This window comes from Alligator sinensis, unplaced genomic scaffold (genome assembly GCF_000455745.1).
Source record: "Alligator sinensis unplaced genomic scaffold, ASM45574v1 scaffold227_1, whole genome shotgun sequence".
Classification (NCBI taxonomy): domain Eukaryota; kingdom Metazoa; phylum Chordata; order Crocodylia; family Alligatoridae; genus Alligator; species Alligator sinensis.
In genome coordinates, this window is record NW_005841966.1 from 1 (window position 1) to 23,272 (window position 23,272).

At 42.0% G+C, this 23,272-nt stretch overlaps 1 protein-coding gene across 1 annotated transcript in view; it reads right to left on the reverse strand.

Moving 5' to 3' along the window:
• Nucleotides 1-2,943: 2,943 nt before the first annotated feature.
• CEP120 (centrosomal protein 120) overlaps nucleotides 2,944-23,272 on the reverse strand; it is a gene marked incomplete at its 3' end in the record, with an annotated part of 48,142 nt that continues 27,813 nt past the window's right edge. Inside the window, exons 11-17 of the mRNA XM_006020729.1 lie at nucleotides 20,686-20,868; nucleotides 17,387-17,483; nucleotides 15,568-15,714; nucleotides 14,562-14,651; nucleotides 13,837-13,929; nucleotides 11,939-12,100; nucleotides 2,944-3,106 (exon numbers count right to left, since the gene is read on the reverse strand). Coding sequence (XP_006020791.1) covers nucleotides 2,944-3,106; nucleotides 11,939-12,100; nucleotides 13,837-13,929; nucleotides 14,562-14,651; nucleotides 15,568-15,714; nucleotides 17,387-17,483; nucleotides 20,686-20,868 — 935 coding nt within the window. The remainder of the gene's footprint in view (nucleotides 3,107-11,938; nucleotides 12,101-13,836; nucleotides 13,930-14,561; nucleotides 14,652-15,567; nucleotides 15,715-17,386; nucleotides 17,484-20,685; nucleotides 20,869-23,272) is intronic.

Genomic DNA, 23,272 nt, shown 5'->3' on the forward strand with positions numbered 1-23,272 from the left:
ACCCAGGGTGGGGTGGCAGGAGCACAAAGCCTGGGTGCGGGGTCTGCATTGCATGGGGCTCCCATGCAGTCCGCAAAAGCCACACACAATGGGGCTAAAAGCCTGGCCCCGTCTCTCTCTGTCCTACACCCCTCCCACAGCTCCCCCCAACCATATGCGCACACCCCTCCACACCCACCCGCCATACCCACACCCCACCACACACACCCACATCCACCCACCCCCAAAATACACCCCTCCACCATCCACACACAATATACAGTAGGACTGTATTTTGAGCTATTATACAATCACCTCTAGATACACTGCACAAACACAGTACAAAAATATTTTAAATAAATAAAAGTAAGTTATAGCAGATGTATAATTTTTTTTGTATATGATTTGGGTTTTTTTCCCTGGTTTCAAGATTGCAGCACCCTCCCTTGCAAACGGCGTGCTTTGCGGTAGGGGGCGGGACTTTTGGTGGCAAAGGTCAGGTGTTGGCAGGGCAGGATGCCCGGTCCCAGTATGGCGACCGAGAGCAGGGCAACTCTCAAAGGGTGGGGCTATCCATGCGGCCCTCGACAGCTTGTTAAACTCAATAAGCGGCCCTCCAGACAAAATAATTGCCTGCCCCTGCTGCTGTATAAGAGTGATGGGTATCTATGATGGTCCAAAAATTATTACGAAATTCTTGACAACAGGCAGCTGCAGCCCTCTCTCTCTCTTTTTTTTTTTTTTAATTCTGTCAGCTGCAGCACTCTCTCTCTCTTTTTTTTTTTTTTAATTCTAATAGTTCCATATGATCATCTAATCCAATGATTCTCAACCAGGGTCCTGGAGCCCCTTCAGGTGCCTTGGGATCCTCTGAAGTGTGCCGCATGATGTAAAGAAATCAGAAATTTTGAAATGGTGTTTCTCCATTCACTAAAGTTATGGAAGGGTTGTGGGGTGCCCTGAGTGCAGTGAGGAGTATCTTCAGTCTAAAAAGGTTGAGAACCACTGATCTAATCTTCCTTGAAATTTACTAAACCATTTGCTAAAAAAATTGTGTCAGCTTCAAGTTAACTATTTATAAAAATGATTTTCAGAATTTATTTTCTTATGAAACTTTATTTTAAAAGCAGTGGTTATGACTGTTCCACAAAGGGGTAAACAGTCCAGTCAAGCAGTTCAAGACCTTAAGCAGAAGTTTGATTAGTTTTTTTAATTACACAAACTGTTTACCATTTCACCTGTAGGGATATTAAAAGGAAATACAAGATCAGAAGACGTACCAACTATTTTTTGAAGGATGCTTGCATTCTAAATACGGAGAAAAATATATTAAGTATATGTATAATAATTAGATATTAAGCAAGGCTTCCAAATCAACATGCAATCTTGTACATTGCTCTTCAGAATCACTTTTTAAAAAGTGAGACAACACACTCCAGGATGATGCTTATAACAATAAATCAATGGCTTTACTTGACAACATGTAGGATGTCCCTGAGGATTAGCAATATGGACCTTTTACTTCTTCAGTCACCCAGTACTTAGAATCCAGTTCAAGTATACTGTAGGCTGTTCATATGTAAAATGATTTGATGGCCTGTGTTAAAATCTTTGTAAATAAGCATTCAAATGGCAAAAACAGTGTCACTCATTTCCTTGCTGGTAGCTAGCCAAAAGTATGAAGTAAACAGACAGACTGAAGTGTCCTGTCAGTCCCCACCCTGGTTAGGGTTGCTACTGGCTAATACAGAAGAAATAAAAAAGGAATGTCATTCTTAAATTCCAAGGGTGTGTACATAACTTGCTTTTTTCTGCATTTAAAGTGCTTTATTGCCATTACTTAAACAGAAGTGCATGGCTTTACAGCACTTTAAAAAAGGGTGCTTTAAATTAATCCTTGTTAAATAAGGTATTAAATTTTAGCAAACTACAGCACTTTAAATAACTTCTGTACACTGGTCAAAATTTCTGGCAATTCCGCCAGTATCCCATGGGCTTTGAGAGCTTGGTTAGTTCTCCCTGGTGCTACCAGGGTAACCTGAGTGCACTAGCCAAGCCTGCAAAAGCTGGCAGCCCACCTGCTCCTGTCAGCCAACTGAGATTTGGCAGGAGGGGGCTGCAGCCACCCCAAATTTTGTCACAGCTCCGCTGCCAGCGCCACTGCCCAACACAGCCCCGGCTCAATGCCCTGCCTCCACCCATGTGCCAGGAAGAGCCAGGGCGGTGCCAGGCAGGCATGCGGCAGCACTGGGAGTGAAGCTGCGGTGAAATCTGGGGTGGCTGCAGCCCCCTCCCAATGCCCACGCTGAGACAAATCCCGGCAAGAAGAGCCCTGTGCAGCTCTGGCTCCAGCCTGCCTGCCCTACCCTGGTAGATCCTGGGGTGCAAGCAGTGGTGGGATTCGCCCCCCGCAAACAAGCCACAGCTCTGTCCTGCACCTGCCCTGCCCAGACAGCACCTGCCTGTGCGCCCCCTCCCTCACTTCAGGGGGCATTGATCTGCCCCCCTCATGCCCCTTCCCTTCCAACACACAGACTTACCAGCTGAGAGCCGCTCTCCACACTGCCAGCTCCGTTCCTCAATGCCTGTGCGCTGCAATGCAGCTGCATGCAGCACGGGCATTTATTGGCCAAATTACTGGCCCCATTGGGCCGATTTCCGATACAGCCAATCTTCTTTATATCAGTACCAATTCAATATCGGACCGATGTATCGGCATTTCTAATCGGAATCAAATTCTCTGCTCTGCCCCAGAGTCTGGAAGCACTAAAAATTACTCTCAGCATCCAGGGCACTAGTTCATCACGTCTTAAGTGTAATGTCTGCCAGAGGCCTCAAACTGAATTTGACAAGATTACTTTTCACCCACAACTGGGTTTAGTTATTTAATGGCTGAAAGAAAATTAATCAGTTTCATCTAAGAAACAGAGTACTACTTCTTCTTCATTACTTATGGATATATACTGCTTAAAAAAAAAAAAAAAAAAGTGAAATCCATGAGTACCTTTTCTAAAGTAAGAAGATTTATTTCTGACTGTAGCCGAATCTCTGGTTTGCTACTTTGCTGCTCCTTGTACTGCTGGAACTCCTTCTCCAATATCTTATACTTATTTTCTGCTTCATAAAGCTACATTAAAAGAAAATACCCACATATAGCGATCATTACGGTAACTTAACAGTGGAAAGCATGCACAGAAAAAGGAATGTCACAGTACTTAAAATTAATCCCTGGATCAAAAAGATTTTATTTCAGTTTATTAGTTTATATAAAACAGACACTGAACGCTTCATATTCATAAGTTATGATTTCTTAATTATGATGCGCACACAGAATTTTACGGAAAGCTTTGGTTAGCACTTTAAAGAAAAATCCAAATTTCCCTTGATATAAGTACGACTTAAAATGTGAAAATAATTATTCACCCAATTTCTGAATTGCAACTTGCAAATGATTACAGGCAAAATTACTCAAGTATATAAACAAATGGACAATTTCAGAAAAAAACAGTTTAACTACTGTAAAAAGTTTTTATTATTGACTCAACTTCACCAACATAATTTGTTCAGGAATGTCTGGAAGAGGAAACAATACTTTGTTCAGCCAAATAATGATTTAAAAGCCTGAAAAGAAGGCTTCAGTGACTAACGTCTTAAATCCCATGTACCTCTGACCTCACAGTTTCTTGCAGTGTTGCAGGAAGATAAAAATAGAAAGGAAGATTTTGCTAAAAAAACAGGTAACTTAAAAGATACTACCTTACCAAAACATGACCATATTAACTCCATTATAAACTAACTCTCACAGTAACCAGTAATTTCAACATACCCATTTTGAACAGTTACATAAATGCTTGATAAGACATTAAAAATTATTTACTAGATATAGGGAAAAGTCAGATAATAGAAAAAAATCATTTTAGTTAGATGCATGAAACTTTTGTTGATGTTTTATTTATTTTGACCTACCAGTATTTGTTCAGGTCACTTGGTACAGATACATAGTCTGAAAAAAACAGCACTTTAAAATAAGCTACAAGAATAACTATTTTTCATCTATGTCATTTAATAAGAAATAACTATTTGTAATGACAAGACAGATAGATATGCCTTTTTTTTTATTCTTATGGCTTTATTTATAAAGGAATTAATAGGCTGTTGACCATGAACAGAACAACTAATATGCTTGAACTTGAAAACAATGCCAGCAGCAGTAAGACTCAAAATGAATGTCTAACCTTGATTGTTCTAGAAGACCTGAAAAACCCCTACATGCCCCAAAGTCAAACCAAGAGGTGTCTGTACACACACGGCTGGGAGCTCAGGGGGTAGTAGCTCTCTGCTGCTTTTAAAAGCTGGTAAACTTCCTTCCATTGGTGGCAGTAGAGTCCCTGGGCAGCCTGGGATGTATGGAACCCTGGCCAACTGGCACCCACAGAAGGGAACTGACCAGATCTTTAGAAGGGGCTGAGACCTGCTCCTAGAACTCCATCCAGGGATGCTCAAGTCAAGCACAGGCAATAGAGGTTGGGAAAGTAGAGTGTTAGCTGTGTACCAGAGCAGCCAGTTGCCATGCAGGGGTTGGGGAAGGGAGCAGTGCATTGTGGGATAAATAAGAGTCAGTTATCTAGGTATACTTCTGAAACAGTTCAGATTTAAACCAGCCTTAACTGGCTTGTATGTCTGGATGTTTGAGTTTTAAAACTGCATTTAAACCAGCCTAAGCATCATATCTATAAACAACACCGGAGTGAGGCTAATTTGTGATGATTCAGTTACCAGGTATCATATCTTCTCTCAGAACTAGGAACTAATGGGCCAGAACCATCATTCAGCTTTACTGCAACAATATGGAAGGAAATGAAAAAAGCACTCTTTTTCATTCCAGGATGTGACAAACTTAATATGCATCAGAAGAAGCATAAAAATATCTACATTTATCTCAAAAGCTATAAAACCCTCCTTGGTGTGTCATTAACTACTGAAGTCACTGATACGTGTCTTAGGAAAACTGGAGATATATTACTGAAGGGGTTTTCAACCTTTTTGGATCAGTGTGCCCCTGGGCAGCCAGACACGGACCAGGGGGAGGGCATGGCTTAACGTAGAGTGGTGGGGGTGGGCATGGCTGAATGTGGAGTGGCGGCAGCCATTGCATGTGAGCTTCCCCTGTATCTGGCTGGGCAGGTGGCACCTGCACAGTAGCACAGAATGGCGTGTGGTGGCACTTCATCCCCGCCCGTATACGCACACCCACTAGGGCCTTCTCAAGTACTCCCAGGGGTATGCATACCCCTGGTTGACAACCTCTGCATTACTGTGATAAAATCAAAATTACCAAGGTCCAGAAATGGAGTCAGGGAACTCTGGTTGGATGTAAATGTTGTCTTGGGGGAGACCAGCAGAAAGCCATAAGCATGCCTACTGTGAGTTTTGTGGAGGGAAAAAAAAGAGTGCGGGCTGGGCAGGGAACAATACAAGTAACATATGCATTCCAAAGGCCAACCGGAGTTTAATCAGCCAGTCAATATTGAATGGCAATTGGTACTTCCCTTTACTTAAATTCTTCACTATGTTTTCTCATATTAAAATGAATTTTGGTGATATAAATAATATCCAAGCTTAGATTTTTACAGTGTGTGTCACATTCAGAATTTGTATAAAAGCAAATCTAATTCCACTGTAGAAAAAAACATGCTCATATCAAGGCTGTGTACACTTGTTCAAATCTTCTGGTAGAATTTTCCTAGGTTTGTTCTCTTGGCAGAAAAATTACAAGGAGACACTTCAACAGATATTCAAATGCTGAGTCCCTGAAGAGGGGAACACCTGCAGTGCTGACTCTGTTCAGCCAGTGTCCCTGTTCGCACATTTCAGGATGCTCCCTCAGTCTGCCTGGAAACAGAATGGGCGTGTGGAAAGGCTGGACTAAAGCACCCTGGGATGCTGCAAGACTGTGGCTTTTTACAGATGAGAACATGTACAGACATTAGCTCTCCAAGAAGAAACTCTGCCAGGAGTGATTTAAACTTGGTTGTTCCTGGGTTATTCTTGCTCTGGGAGAAAAATCCTGAACATCTGTACCCTCATGATTTCTCCTGGGAAAGCAGCAACTCTCCCAGGAGAAACTGAATGTCTGTACATGGCCCAAATCTGAATCCAGCCCATGATGTCCAAAGATGTTAACTGACTGGGCCTTTTTGGCGATAACTGTATTTACTTTGAATACAAACAAAGATGAGACATAACCAGATCACACCCTTTTTCTACAGTTCTACAGCCTTATTTTATGCTAGAGTATTGCAAAATTAGTTAACTATTTTAATTTAGGTCATTTTAACAATTGATCAGAAATCATTACCATTGATATAGGCATTGGGTGAAATACATACACAATTTGAAAACGTTGCCTGTGGTCATTAGAATGGGTTTTGAAGGTTGGTTCAATTTTTTAAAAGATCAAGATGGATACAATAGAGGTTACACTTTTTTATGGAAAATCAATTATTTTTGCTTTAACAGCTAGGCTTTTTCTGAATTGTCAAATGTCTCAACCAACACATGGATGTTTAATATTGGAAAAAGCCAGGGTATATAAAACAATATTTTTACATTCATTCAATATGAAATGAAGCTTAAACCCAAATTGCTGCTAATTTGAAATTAAAGACATACTAAAAAAGGAAAAATTAAAATGAAATCCAGCTAATTTTTTTTGTAATATAGTACAATTCAATTACTCAATGCTACAATACAATACAATACATAAACTCTTATATTAGAAAGCAAAACACGCCAAAACAAAACATATGCTATACAAAAGGAGATAAATATTCTCAAAAGTATTTAAACAATATTCAGGAGCATATTTCTAACTTCATTAAGAGACACAGCTATAAAATGTCTAAACATGGATTGTTCAGGAATGTTACTACTGAAATAATTTGTTATCGGTGCTTAGCCAATAAAGCTTAGCTGACGGTTTTGGGGGCTTTTTTTTTTTGTGCGCCTCCCCTCCCCCTTTCTCCTTTTTCTCAGTAACTTTAAGTAGCATTTTTCATTCCAGAACTTTTTTTTTTTTACTTTGAAAACTCCTGAATTTGAGGAGTGTGTAATCACACATTTTCCTGAACGAGAATCTAGGAATGTAAGAAATCACATTTAGATCACTATAATTTTAGCTTGCTAGTTTTTTTTGTTTTATCCCTTGCTTTTGAAGATACACATTCCAATAATTCCTTTGCCTCTAGAAAGTGTTCTTGAGAGAGGACAATAATTCATTTGCCTCTAGAAAGGGTTCTTGCTTCTTGATTTTCCTCCTGTGTTGCTGGTGCACTCTTATGTACTTTTAAAGACTGTTAAATTGCTGGCATTAGCAAATATATACATATTTGCAACATCAATAAAATGGTTAATTTATTAAGACAATTTTTTTTAAAGGACAAAACATAAGTAAAGTTTCTTGGGCATAGGGAAAGCTGCAATAACATAAAAGTTAAAAGCAGCGCATGTGTTATTGCCCCCCTGCTAGTTCCAAAAGACAATATGACTTTAATGTAAAATGAATTGGTCTGGCTGGCAAGAGATATCATTAATGAGCTATAAATGCCAGCAATTTAACAAATTCTTGAAAAGTACATAATAGCGCACCACCACCACAGGACAGAAATCAAGACAGTAGCACCCAGAACACGAATATCATTATCTTATCACAAGCAGCCCTCATCCCATTCTGAACAGGAACTGTCTATATCAGGGGTCAGCAACCCCCAGTGTGTGTGCCGAGCATGGCACGTGAGGCCATTTTCCTCAGCGTGTGTTGGGGCCAGGGCCAGGGAGGCAGCAGCTGTTTGCAGCCTCCCGATTGCAGCCGGCCCTGGGTAGCTGCTGCCAGCTGGGAGCCGGGGCTGCTCCCAGCAGGTGGCTGGGAGGCTGCAAGCCCTGCTGGGAGCCGCCCGGACACCATGGCTGGCAGCAGGTACCCCAGATCAGGGGCCGGCTGCAGCCGGGAGTCTACAAACAGCTGCTGCCTCCCCGCCCTGGCCCAGTCCATCTCCAACAGGCACAGTGCTGGCACCTGCTGCCTTCCCAGAGCTTGGGGCATGGAAACAGCTGGGGCTCACTGAAGAGCTATCAGGATTCATAGTAATTATGCTGAAACCACTTGTAGAAAGTTTGCTCTTTGAGTGACAAGGCACTCGGATTTCCTCAAAAGAATCCAGAATAAATCAACCGCTTCCCTGAGAAGAACACACTTGCAACCATGGATGTGTGTCACCGACTTGTTCACTAACACTGCACACCATGAAGGCAAAGCTGCCTTCATGAAATATCTAGGCTTTCCATTCCAAGGGCTAAAAGATGTTGCCCAGCCTGTCAATGAATAGTATCTTCCAAAACTCCTAATGTCTTAGAATGTCCTTTATTTTTCTCCCTAATGACATAAGGAGAAAGTATTTATCACCACTCTTGCAGAAATCAACATATTTCTCAAATAGAGAGAAATTAATATGGATCCTCCAGCAAACAGATTCATATTTAGTAAACCATCTTGCAACTTCTGTTTATAACGCTGAAGCAATCAGAGCTAAATATCTTTTATTGTTGGTATGACCGATAAACTTTATCACTATATTTGTTTTTTACTGTGTCAATTGTGGACCTGTGCATAAACATTTTATAGGGTTATGATCTGACTTATTACCATATTTATGTTAATTTTAGGAGTAGGAACAATCCTTTTATAATGGTTGTCCCTATTCTGTTGTTATATTTATACTTTTGTTATTTTTGCTTAAATATATATTATGGTTCTATGTCTGTTAAGTTGTTTTCGGGAGCACGACTTTTAGCCAGGATCCTTAATAATAAATCAAATTGAAATAACTAAAAGAACACGGAATACTTAGATTTGCAATATGTTGGACAAAGCAATCACTTGATTCTCACCTGCGACAACTTCATTTTCAATGATCAACACTTCCACCAAACTATGGGCATAGCTAAGGCACAAAGATGGCCCTTCAACATGCCAACTTCTTCATAAACCACTTGCAGAAGAATTTCTAGAAATCTGATTTCCACCATAGGTTTAAGAACTATATAGTCTGTACTGTATTATGTATTATTTTGGTTAATCTATAAGATGCAAATCTACCCTGCCTACTTACTGAATTCTTCCCATGCATGAAAAGTGAGAATTACCCTTTTCCTCCTTGTTGGCCTTGAAATCACAGGTTCTTTTCTTCAGATAATGATATCTGCTACCCTGGGAATTTCCCTTCTCCCCTCTCCCTCCAGCTATGTTGTGCTGTGCTGGTTTTCACTTTTCAGAACTGGTGACGAATGTCTTGCATAATGTTCCTGGGGTGTAGGTTGTAGCCGTGTTGGTCTAAGGACATAGGCAGACAAGGTTCCTTGGGTGAATCTGATATCTTTTATTAGACCAACCCAAATAGTTGGAAAATATTTATTAAGCAAGCTTTCGGGTTCAAAAACCCTTTGTCAGGCTAAGGAAGTTTCAGCAGTTGGTGTGTGCTCTTCCTGGATGGAATGAAAAGTAAAGAAGCCAGCGGCTGGGCTGGTATGCATACAAGACAGGTAGTCAGTGAAAATGTAGATTGAGGAGTCAATGGGTGAGAGACAGGCTGGGGCGGGGGGGAGCCAACAGACAGCTCTCTGACACCACCTACTACAAAGAACTACAAGAAGATCCTACTCCCCTTTTCACCAAAAAACTCAACAATACCATCAAATCATTTCCATCAACACTAAAACTAAACAAGAAAAACTACAGACCTTGATCCCCCCACTACCTAACCCGGGGACTTTTTACATGCTCCCTAAAATCCACAAACAAGGGAACCCTGGCAGACCTATCATATCCAACCATGGGACCCTAACTGAGGAAATATCAGGTTTTGTTGAATCCATCCTAAAACTGCTTGTCACCCACAGAGCAAGTTTTGTCCAAGACACCACAGACTTGCTACGGAAACTTAAAAACATAGACCACCTTCCCAGCAACACACTCCTAGCCACCATGGACGTTACCAGCCTATACACCAACATCCCACACCAGGATGGCATCCATGCCTGCCTTACATGTCTACAGGAACAAGATTACAACCCAGAATGCAGACCCAAAGATATTACTGACCTTATACACTTCATCCTCACACACAACAATTTCACTTTCAATAATCAACACATCTTCCAGATGATGGGAACAGCTATAGGCACCAAAATGGCCCCACAGTATGCCAACCTTTTTATGAGCCACCTGGAAGAAGACTTCCTCAAGAACTGCACCATCAAACCCTTGCTGTACTTACGATATATCGATGACATCTTCATCATTTGGAGTGAGAACCTGCAGTCTCTGATTGAGTTCCACTAGAAATTCAACAGTCACCATCCCTCCATCCGACTTTCTTTAGAATACTCCAACACCAACATCCCCTTTTTAGACACAAGGATCAGTATCCAGAAGGGTAAAATACAGACCACAGTATACAAGAAACCCACAGACCAACATACATATCTGCACAGAACCAGCAATCACCCGAAACACACCAAAAAAGCAGTGATATACAGCCAAGCCCTCAGATACCACCGCATCTGTACTGAAGAGAACACCCGGGATTGCCACCTCACCAATCTTAAAAAGGCTTTCACCCAGCAAGGACACTCCTCCAGAGAGGTAGATCGCACGTTTGAAAGAGCCACCTGGATACCACGTGAAGAACTGCTGCAGTACAGAAGAAAAACACCCACAAATCGCACACCGCTGGTTATGACCTATCACCCATCCCTTGAACCTGTACGGAAAATCCTCAAAAAATTGCAACCCATATTAGAAAAAGACCCTATTCTTAAAAAGATCTTCCCAGAGCCACCCATCCTAGCCTTCAGACAAGCACCGAACCTCGCCAACCTCATCACCAGAAGCAAACTTCCTCAACCCCAGAACACACCAAAAGGATCCAGACCGTGCCATGACAAGAAATGCAAAACCTGCCCCCACATCTCCACCACCCCCACTATTACTACACCCCACAACAGAGCCATCAGCATTCCTGGATCTTACAGCTGCACCTCCACAAATGTAATATATCTCATCCAATGCACCAAATGCCTTGACGGAAAATACGTAGGAGAGACCAAACAACAACTGTGCACCAGAATGAATGCACACCGGATATCTATCAAAGACAGAAATACCCAATTACCTGTGGGGTCACATTTCTCACAAGAAAACCACTCTCTCTCCAATCTCTCAGTCCTGATCCTCAAAGGAAACTTACACAACACTTCCCAGAGATGAGCCTGTGAACTGTACTTCATCAGCCTCCCGGATACTAAAAATTGTGGACTAAATATAAACATTGCATTTATGACACGTTATAACCTGCCTGACATCTGACTCCCCAGGTATCTCTCCACTTTCATCCCCCCCGCCGCCTGCCGGTCTCTCACCCATTGACTCCTCAATCTACATTTTCACTGACTACCTGTCTTCTATGCATACCAGCCCAGCCGCTGGCTTCTTTACTTTTCATTCCATCCAGGAACAGCACGCACCAACTGCTGAAACTTCCTTAGCCTGACAAAGGGTTTTTGAACCTGAAAGCTTGCTTAATAAATATTTTCCAACTATTTGGGTTGGTCTAATAAAAGATATCAGATTCACCCAAGGAACCTTGTTTGCATAATGTTCAAAGCATATGTTTTTTCATTCCCAGATATAATCAGCCTTAAAAAGCAAAATTCTGCTAACACACCAAATGCAAAAGGAAGCCGGTGGACCTCAACTGTGGTATGAATCTCACTGCATAACTGGGACCAACATGTTCATGGCAAGAGCTCCCCAAACATGTGCTTGCTTCAATAACATACAGCTTCTGAAATGTCCTATTTGCAAGTATCCCAGCCTGAAAAGGAAATTTAAAACTTTACTTACCAGCTGTTGTAAGCGGATCTTGTCCTCTTCCAGCTGTTTGATCTTTGACCTCTCTAGTTCCACTTGATGAGCGCATTCTTCTTTGGCTCGCCGCACTGAATCCTGAAGTTCTTGAACGTTTCGTTCATGTTCTGCTTGCAACTCTTTCTTTACTCTTTGAAGCTTAAAATTGAAACATTTTAAATGCAGTATCTATAAGTACAATTCATTTGAAAGTCTTCCTTACATTTGTAATAATCTTCCCAAGAAAGATTAATGGAAACTTCCATGGTTTCTATCTATGGAGGGCTCCTTTTAATGTCTTCACTGCTATATTTTCAGTATTTACAGATGGACATGTAGCCAGTCTTCCACTATCCCTTCCCAAATTAACCAGTGACTGATAAGTTACTATAATAATAGCAGCCAAAAACCTCTCCTCCAATTTACCTGCTTCTATGCATCTAAAGATTCCAGCATCTTATGTCTCACTGCCCAAATAGGGTCTGGAAATGAGACCTTCCTTCTTCTACCCTTCCATTCTGAACTGAAAAAATGTGTCTATCCTTTCCATCCTGTTAGAGTGCAACATAGGGATTATAGGGAAGGTTCAGCAGATTTGAACTTTCACACTGTTATCGCTATTACTTCCTACTAAGTGAAATATGACCTTTGTTACACACTTGAATTTTCGAGAAACACTTCCTACTAAGTGAAATATGACCTTTGTTACACACTTGAATTTTCGAGAAACACATGAGAAGCACTGAGTTAGTGCTTGCTGAATAAGGGCATTATGTATGTCTGAAATTGTGTATGCAGTGAATCACCTTTTCTTTAAATAACTTCTGAACACACTACTTTAATACTGTCTGTAAGCTTTCATTGTTCCATTCAATTTTTGGTCATTTTTGAGGCAAATATGGATGTAACTAAAAAATGTAATACTTTCATTGAAGCAAATGCAGACAAACTCTAGCCACCCACAAGAATTATGAAAGGAAGCACGAAGTAACTGACATATGATGATTTACAATGCAGATTAAATCTTGGAGGGTCTGAACTAAGTTGGGAGTTAGGAGTCAGACAATCTTAAGCAGGAGTCAGATGGTCGCACATTGGGAACTTCAACTCTGTTTAAGTGTCAAAATAGGCAGATACAATAAGATGAGCTTCAGCCATGGAATTAGAATAACGGTCATGCTGATGTCCCATATTAACTAACATAACATTTCTGGTACTGCTGAAATGTCACGATTTGGAAATATCCCATATCCATGATTAGCCCTGTGCACTTTCCTCTCCCATGCAGAGCATTCAGATATAGTAGGTGCTAACTGCTGCATCTGCTCTCCTGAGGCTGACAGAAGGATACAGACTGTACAGATTTCTAACGTCGTTTATTAACCTGACCCAGATAGCTCTGTTTACATACTACTAATGCTGAGGTCAGAATTCAGGTTTTGCATTGCAGTGAATGGAGAGATAAATTTGAGAGTCCTCATAACAATACAACTGTCTCCATGGGAAACTGAAGAGTATGTACAGTAAAAGCTCTGTTATCGGCATCCCCCGGGAATGGGGGAAGTCGGTTAATCAAACACACACTGTCTGGTGCACTCCCCGGTGTTAGTATGCCGGGGGACAGGAAGTTAGGCCCCGTGCAGGCTGCTTTGCCCTGGGCTGTGGGCCGAAAAAGTGGCGAAGAAATACTCAGTTTGCAACGGTGAAACAGGAAGTCCCCCAGAAGTGGTACTTCTGGTTTTGCTTTTGCCGCGTTGCTCGGATGCCAGTTAATACAGTTTTCTGGCTAATAAAGTGCTGGTTAACATAGCTTTTACTGTATGTATGTATGTATATATGGAGAGTATTTTTACATTCTGATTACTTGTCTTAAACTATCAATTAAAGTATGTTACCTCTGCTTCTGCACCGACAAGCTGTTGTTCACGCTTTTCTAAGTCTCTCAAAGTTTTCTGAAGTTGTTCTTCCAGAACTGTATATTCTGCAACCTAAAAATGCCCCCAAAACAAAACAAAAATACTCAGACACAAGCACTACTGTTTTTATTTTTTTCCTTGCAACTAAATCGTAACTTTACATAAGCCCGGAGCTCCAGTTTTCATAGGATCACAGGAAAGTAGTACTGGAAAGGACCATGAGTTCATGGTTTAGTCCAGTCCCCTGCTCAAGGCAGGAGCCTCCCCGACTAAACCACACGAGTCAAGTACCTATCTAACCTGCTCTTGAAAATTTTCCAGGGATGAAGATTCCACAGTTTTCAATTAATACCACATAATAAAATAGTATGAAATAAATTATGAAGTATTAGTGTCAAATATCAGAAATTTAATTGTGCATATACAGCAAGTGAGATCTTCAAATATTAAGGCTAATTGTTATAGAAAAAGTTATTTGACATTGTAAGGATCTATTTTTCCCCCTTCTTTCTGTTTGGCACCAAGACTGGTAGCCAGAGTGCTCTGTATTAATTAGCAAAGCCTACTTTGTCTTTGCTTGTAATAACGTTAGGACTCAGTCTTTACACTAAACCCCATGTCCCCTGCTGTTTTTTGTTGGTCACTATTGAATGCATCAGCATACTGTTAAGTCTACAGAATACATGGGGTGTCAGTCTCGTTACCTTTTTCTTTACTAATGCTTCTCTCTCTCTATCCCTTTTTTTCCACTCATCTGCAAGTGCTTGCATGTGAGCCAGCTCCTTCTTTTTTAGCTATCAAAAAGGAACAAGAAAAGAGATTATGGAAGAATGAAAATGTAATCAATGAGGACACAGACACTTTTTGAAAGGTGCTACAAACTAACAAAAAGATAAACATAAAAATTATTTCTCAGAATCACATAGCCAATTTAAGACATTGCTTTTCCACATGCAGAGGTTCTATATCCATATGAAATGCAGAATATGTGCCAGGCAAGGATTTTTACAGAGTGAGGACACAAACAATTAAGCTAATAAAGCTATTTAGCAAACTGCTTTGTACCCTATTTAATAACATACTACATCGTATTATGATCTGTGTTACTATAACACCTTTGTACTCTAATAGTAAAACATGCTAACATTACTAAATCGTGTACTTAGTACTGCACAACATAAAATTAGAAATATCCCTATTTTTAACAGGTTAATTTTTTTTTTCACTTTTAAAAGCAGCATACAGATACTTCAGAAAAAAATTACTATCATCATTTTAACTAAATTTCTTTGATATCAACAGAATGTCTTCAAGAACTGAGGGAGAACACCAAAAAAGAAAATCTAACAATGGATACTGATGGAGAAAACAGTCTAAGTATTCAGATTTAATATCCAATAGCAGTCACATTTTGAACTCTAGCACCCACTGCATTTTATAAAAATTTTGTTATATAACATTTTCAAAATAGTAAATCTTATAGCATCTGTTTTAGTCTATGGCAAGATGGTCCGGTTACCATGATCTGGCCAATAAAAGAAAGCATGTATACACAGCATTTTTAGTCACATGAGTCTATATCAGCCATTTCCCCCTTTTGTTAAAAAGGTAAATCAAATATCAGTAGCTAGTATTTTCCTCTGCTTTGGTTTAACCTCTCTAAAGCAGACATGCCATTTGATTTTGCTTAAAATAAAACAGTATAGAAACCTGGTTCTCAAACATGTCCTCCTGCATTTCCTTCCACATTTCTAATTCAAGTGCTGCTTTGTATTCAAGAGTTTCTCGTGGCTCTGTCTGGGCTTCTGGGACACGAGGAGGCTGAGGTAGATGGATCGGCTGCTGCTTACCTAAACACTGATCACAAAGATAAAGAGTAATTTTAATTCTTAAAGAAGACCTCAACAAATTGGAGGACTGGACCAAAAAGAATCTCATGAGGTTCAATATGGACAAGTGCAAAGGCCTGCACTTAAGATGGAACAATCCCATGCAACAGGTACAGGCTGGGGAATGACTGGCTAGGCAGCAGCACTGCAGAAAAGGACCTAGGGGTTACTGCAAACAATAACCGGAATATTATGGCTGTGCAAAATTTTGCCGGGTGTTTTGTTTCGAAGCTGTTCCAATGCGTATCGAGCTCAAAACAGCAAAATCAAAACAAAACAAAAAGGCTTCGAAGCAGCTTCAAAACAAAACGAGGGCACTTGAAACGTTTTGAAAGTTTCAAAATATTTTGAGTTTCGAAGCCGGGCTTACTTGGCTTTGGCACCGGTCCCAGGAGGCAGCAGCTGCCTCCAGTCATCCAGTGCGCAGATCCAGGGTCCCGCACCCCCAGGAGGGCTGCGGGGCTGTGCTGGACTCCTCCTGAGGGATCAGGGGGCCCGCACACCCAGGGCAGAGTCCGGCACAGCCCTGCAGCCCTCCCGGGGGTGCAGGCCCTCATATCTGCATGCCAGATGAGAGGAGGCTGGCACTGCTGGCAATTTCAGTTGTGCTTTGAACAGTTTGAGGTGCAGTTTCCCAGAAACCTCTGCATCCATCTCCTTGAAACTTGGCAGGCTTCATGCCCTCAGAAGGGGCTACCATCCCTGCAATTTTCAGGCACGAAATGACAAAGTTTTAGGCATTTTCATGATTCTCTGTTATAGCCTGTGGTCAAAACGCATTGAAACAGCGAATTTCGACAAAATGAAATAGGACAGTGCTTTGAAATGAAACGACAAAATGAAACACTGTCCCTTAAAAATGGCGAAATGGACGTTGAAACAAAACGGTGCTGTTTCACACAGCCCTGCTGAATATGTGCCAGTTGTGTGCCCTTATTGCCAAGAAGGCTAATGGCATACTGGGCTGCATTGGTAGGTGTGTTGCCAGCAGATCAAAAGAAGTGATTATTTCTCTGTATTCAGTATTGGTGAGGCCACATCTGGAGTACTGTGTTCAGTTGTGGGCCCCCCACTACAGAAAAGGTGTGGACAAATTGGAGAGTCCAGCAGAGGGCAATGAAAATGGTGAGGAGGCTGGGGCACATAACTTAAGAGAAGAGGCTAAGGGAACTATGCTTATTTAGTCTGCAGAAGAGAAGACTGAAAGGAGATTTAATAGCAGCCTTCAACTACCTGAGGGGATGGGAGGGAGGGTGGGGGTTGAAAGAGGATGGAGTTAGACTGTTCTCAGTGGTGGCAGATGACAGAACAAGGAGCAATGGTCTCAAGTTGCAGCAAGGGAAGTTTAGTTTAGATATTAGGAAAACTTCTCTCACTAGGAGGGTAGTAGAGCACTGGAACAGGTTACCCAGAGAGGTTGTGGACTCTCCATCCTTGGAGCTTTTTAAGACTTGGCTAGATAAAGCCTTGGCTGGGATGTTCTAGCTGGGGATGGGACTACTCTGAGCAGGGGATTGAACTAGATGAGCTCCTGAAGTCCCTTCCAACCCTAATTTCCTATTATTAAAACTACAATTGAAGCCTTAGAGAGAAAAAAGGGGAGGGGTATGGAGGTGGGGTTATATTAATGTATTATTTACTTGAGAAGAATCTGACACCAGAACTTCATGCATTTTCACAAGTCCATAGTCCTCCAGAGTTACAGTGTAAGAAAGTTCTGCTATCCTGTTGCTTGCCCTATAAATTACATCAGAAACATTTTTGTTGGATATTGTATAGCTTACATACTTTAAAAGTTATAAGAAATTAGTGTAGGATAGCAAGGCAAAACATCTTACAGAATAATCTGACTGTTTCATTAACACTTACAAAATAATCATAATATAAGAACCATTTTATATCTCCACAGTAGGTAAATATTGAACTTATCACAGGTTAAAAAACAATCAAGATTAGTTTGCTGCTACCAAGCAAACCCATAAAAAATTAGTACGTTACTTTATTACATTCCTACAAGACCCAATGCTTCATTTTTTATTACAATCTTGAATTTATGAAACGAAAAAAAATTTACTTGTTCAAAGATTTCTGAAACTAAATTTACTTTGGGATTTACTTTTAAAATAATTACGTTTAACCTTCTAGATGGCATACTTGTTATACCAAGGAATGTTTGAATAGTATTCTTTCAATCAATACTCCTTCTTGCTGAAATTCTTTACCTTTCCACTTTAAGCTCTTTTGACATTTTAACTTAACAACTTTCTCACCTACTCTATTCTCATTTAAACAGAGCAGTAACCTCCTATAGAATAGGACAACTGCTTCTTTCAAAGTGCCCTTTATACAAAATGTGTCGTTCTCCACTCCCCCACAAACAGGTGAGATGCCCAAAGGTTCCACTGTAGAGCTGGCAATCCTTTATTCCCAGGGCTTTTAAAGAAAATAAAACCCTATCTAGGGGTCCTATTATTGAAAATAGGAGTTTCACTACATTAGTAAAACATCTTCAAAAGCAGATTTATTATTCTTGATATATATAAAAAAAGAGATTCTGAAAATAGGTAACTGCATTAAGAATGAATTAGGTCCTTGTCACAGATCTATTTTTGAGGTATCCTGGAACCCCATGTTTCTCCCTTTGTCTCCCAAGGGACAGATAAGGTTTCCCTGGGATAATTCTATCCCTGCAAGTCTCAGTTCCACTGTCCTTTCACCAGACCCTAGAGCTACAATCGGAGATATGTGCTAACCCCACATCATTTCCCCTTGGCTTTGAAAATACTTAAGACAGTGAATATTTTAATTGGGATCTTAGCCTTGATGCCTCCTTTTAGACTCAAGAACCCCTCAGAAAATGCCAGCTCTTACTTTTACTGTAGGCAAAGACAGCAAAAGCTATTTCACAGCACTCTGGTTGAGAACCTCTGCTTTAATCCAAACTGACATTCACTGTTACAGTAAAAAGCCCAAGACTAATCGTGTTTGAGAATGCCACCTAGTGGTTAGTAACTTTTGTGTAATACGTACATACTTCACTTGTTCATTTCAAACAAATATTTTCACTCAGGGTGGGGAAAGGGAAGGCATCTACTTGAATTTATACTGAAACCATAACATATGTCAAAACTATAATTACACACATGCTTACCCTTTACGAACTAGAGGTGAAATCCTGGCTCTACTAAAATCCATGAAAAAAAACTCATGTGAACTTCACAAGAGGAAGAAATACACTTTCTGCAAAGTCCCACTGAAATCAATAGAGCAACTTAAAACACACAAGGTTCAGCATGTATGTAACAATTAAGGGTTTCAACATTTTCTCCTTTAATTGTTTTAGCAACCTAGCTTTTAAAAAAATTGCTTCATTCTATGGTCAGGCAGAAAAAGAACACCTTCTAGAGGCAAACAAATTATTAGATCTTCAAAAGCAAGGGGTAGAACAAAAAACAACTGGCAAGCTAAAATTATAGTGCTCTATATGTGATTTCTTACATTCCTAAATTCTTGTTCAGGAAAATGTGTGACCACACAATCCTCTAATTCAGGAGTTTTTAAAGTAAAAAAAGTTCTGGAATGAAAAGTGCTATTTAAAGTTACTGAGGAAAAAAAAGGAAAAAGGGGGAGGGGAGATGTGCACGTGCACACACAAAAAAGCCCCAAAACTAACAAGCTAAGTTTTATTAGCTAAGCACAGATGACAAATTATTAGTTCATGACAAGGAGCACTAAGGCCACAAACATCTCCCCCATCATGCCAGAGAAGTTTTTATGGCAGTACAAAATGCAGGCGAGCAGATATCCTGGCCCCTTATGCCCCAAATGTTCAAAAATGTGAACATAACTATTCCTATTGATAGCTTGTGCTGCTTGATCATGATAGATGCCTCATTATGGCAATGTTGATCCCTACAGCCCGAGACTTGCCATGCTTTTCAGCTACCGCAGACAGGCAATTCTGGAATACACACATTTTATGCTGTAGGGCACACATTTTATGCTGAAGTCCATGTGGTTCCCTACTCCAAACCTGCAGTCACCCGCTCAAGGTCAAGGCCAAAGCCAGGCAGCCAAAGTCACTGTCTCGCAGGAGGGGGCCCCTGAAGCCCTGGGAGTGCCAGGAGCCCAATCCTGCAGGACAACAGCCCCAAGGGACATCTGTATCTGTCAATCATTTGGGTCAGATGTGCTGGGACACATCCCAGCACAACTGATCCCACAACAAAAACAATGTCTATTTGTAGCCTGAAAGTGAATTAATTTGTGGCTCAGAAACTACTTGCAGATATATATACTAAAGGATATAAAAAACAAGTTTAAGTTAAATGTGCCTCAAAATATTTTATTAATGGGAATTTGAGCTCTTTTAGACTTTCCTATTAAAATATTTTGAAAAACATCATAAACTTATCAATATTTATTCTGTTTATTTTTATATTCTTAACTTGGAAGGACTGATCAGTTTCATTTTCAGAGGGGAATGTTTACTTGTACAAAAGTTAAAAATATATCGATTCTTCTTAAGTTTTACAAAAAACAAGCTTTTACTAAATCCCATTTTGGGGCTGTCTGAAATTTTTCCAAGTAATTCTAGCTATAACTTACATTTCTATAGCACTTCGGACATAAATTTTAAATTCCGTAAAGAGGAGAGTTTAAAATGTGAAAAAAGATTGTAATAATAAATATTCATATCAACTATCATGTTATCACAATATACACTTCATCTATGAATAACATTTTTGTGAAGAAATAGCACCTACCTCCTTAAAGAATCTGACCAAGTGTTTCTAAATAAAAGCTAAGAAAACAGAACTTTTCAAAGTAGCATAAATGGAAAAAGGAAGAAATAAGTTATTTTGCAGAAAAGAAACATTTAAACAGTCTTATAAAGAAGACTTGCTATAATGCAAATGACTTTAAAAATTTGTTTTACCCTTGGGCTGCTATCACACCGATTCTTTCACTGCAAGTTTGACGCCAACACTGTTCGCCATTAGTACCTAAGAACCGAGTTTTTTCCAAGGCCAAAACATTTGAAAGCTGCAACATTGCCACTCCTAGAAGTAAGTCCTTAGCTATTTTATCCTTGTGCCACAATTCAACCAACAGTGGTAATCTAAAACAGAAAAGTGCATTAGTACTTAACCACTCAAAAACATTAATCTTTGGAGTGACAAGATCCCCTTTTCTAAAAGTTAGTTCCCAAACCAGTCTGGAGGCAGGACGTTGTTATCACCCACAGCAAAAACATACCATTTCTTTTAGACTCGGGGGGAGGGGAGAAGGAGGGGACTAGGAGTGCATAGATAGAGATTTTTTGGGCCGATACCGATAGCTGATTTTTAAGGAGGCATATCAGCTGATACCAATCCAATTTCTGATGGGTAGCCTGGTATCTTGAAGAGCAGGGTCCAGCTGGTAAGTATGTTGTAGTGGAAGGGGTGGGGGGAGGAAAGGGGCATGGTGGGGGGACAAATCAAGGCCCCTGCAGTGAGGGAGGAAGTGGGGCTAGGGCTGGTGTAGGCACTGCTCAGCCAGGGCAGGGCACAGGATGGAGCTACAAGCGGCTTGTCCGGGGACACAGGAAGGTGAAGGGGCAGCTCTCACTATTGGATGCACCCCGGGAGGGTATGGGGGACATGTGCCCCTGGATCTGTGCATGGGGCAGGGAAGGCTGCCGCTACAGGCTGTGGCCAGGACCGTGTTGGGATTTCCAGCGGGGGCTGGGCTGTTCTGGGGGTGGGCAGCAGCGGCACTGGGAGGGGGGGGCTATAGCCCCCCACAATTCACTGTAGTCCTCCCCAATGCCCCTCCCAGCACCGCTGCCCACCTGCCCCAAGTGTAACCTGGCCCAACCCCCTCTGGGAAGAGCCTGGAGAAGCCCCAGCCCTCAGTGGCAGCCCCCTCTCATCCTGCATAGCCAACTGGGCTGCCACAGGGCAGTGGTTCAGTCTTTTTCCTACCGGGACCCATTTGCAAAGATCCATGGCCTGTCCCAACCTACACCCCCTGGCCCTGCCAGTGCCTGACCCCCAGTTCCCTGCCTCCCCAGGCCATGCTGGTGTCCCTCACTCCTGACCTGCAGCCCCCTGACCCACCCAGCCCTGCCAGAGGGGCCCCCAGCTGCCCAGTCCCACTCAGGCTGAAGCATGGGGCCTGTGGCAGCTACAGCTCCTGTGGGCAGCAGTTGAGTGAGTCTGGCCCCAGCATGGGCTAGAGAGGGGAGAAGGAGAGGCCTGTGGCACCTCCGCTGCCCTGGGCTGGGGCTGCCACGCTGTGCTATGCCAAGCAGCCTGGCCAGGACCCCTCCCAACCTCCAAGAAGCATCTCCCAGCCGCTCCACCCCTGTGAGCATGGGCACGGGTCCCAGTGCCGCCAGCCCAGCCACACAGCTCTCCCCTCCTGGAAGGGACAGGCACCTTCCTGCTGCCCCTGTGCCCTGTCACAGCTCGTGATCTTTTGACATTGTTGCAACCCATGGGTTGAGAAACGCTGCCATAAGGCATTAGAGATTGGGCTCTTTGACCATGCCCCACTGGACATGGCCATTGGTGGTAGGTTTGGCTCGCTGTCACCAAATCCTGCAGCACCCCCACCACACCAGTGGCCGGTGCAGCAGCCCTCATGCCCTAGGTTGGATCACGCCCATAAGGAGCCCCATAGTCCAGATCCAGCCTGGGGCCCCAGGTGAATTTGACAACCCTGATTTAAATGTTTTAGCTAGATCACCATGACTGTTTTATGTTGCTACAATATACAGAATTTTTCATCAAATCATGATGGAGTCAATTTTAGAAATATTTTCCATTCCTAAAGAAGAATTAGATTTATTAACTTCCTCTCTGCTGCTTTACTTCAAAGTGTCCCTTTAAAAAAAAAATATGGTGAAAAAGAAGTGTAAAGATTGCATTTTCATTTACTCTCCATTCAATTTACACTGGGCTGGAATGGTTTTAAAAAAAGGATGATCCTTCCCTCCCATAGGCGGCAGAAGGCTGGGGCTAACAAGTCTTAACCCTCCCCCAAAATGTGGGGCAGCAATGGCAGTGCAGAGGGCCACAGTACAGATTGGCTGCAGGCTCCAGGCAGCTGCAGCACGAGATGATCACAGACACGGAGCCAAAGCCTGAACGAGGCCAGGATTACAGCCCGGCTGCGTGTGGAGCACTGCCCACCACAGCAGGCAAGTCTGTGAAGGGGAGTGGGGTAAGGAGGGCAGATTGAGGCACCCACAGTGATGGAGGGAGTGGGCAGGGGTGAATGGAGCCCTGGGGTGGGTCATGGGATAGTTGGAACCTGGGCAGCTTGTCCAGGGACATGGGGGTACTTCTTCAGCTGTGTACACCATGGGGGAGGGACAGAGGGCACATGCCCCCGCCCCCAGAGATGTGTGCAGGGTGGAGGTGGGCTGCCGCTGTGGGATGAGGTTCTGCTTCCTACTGTCACTGCCTCAGGAGCCATATGACGCCACGTGTCTCCCGCTGCCATGCTGTGCTGCTTCCCCTGCCTGTCTAGCAGTG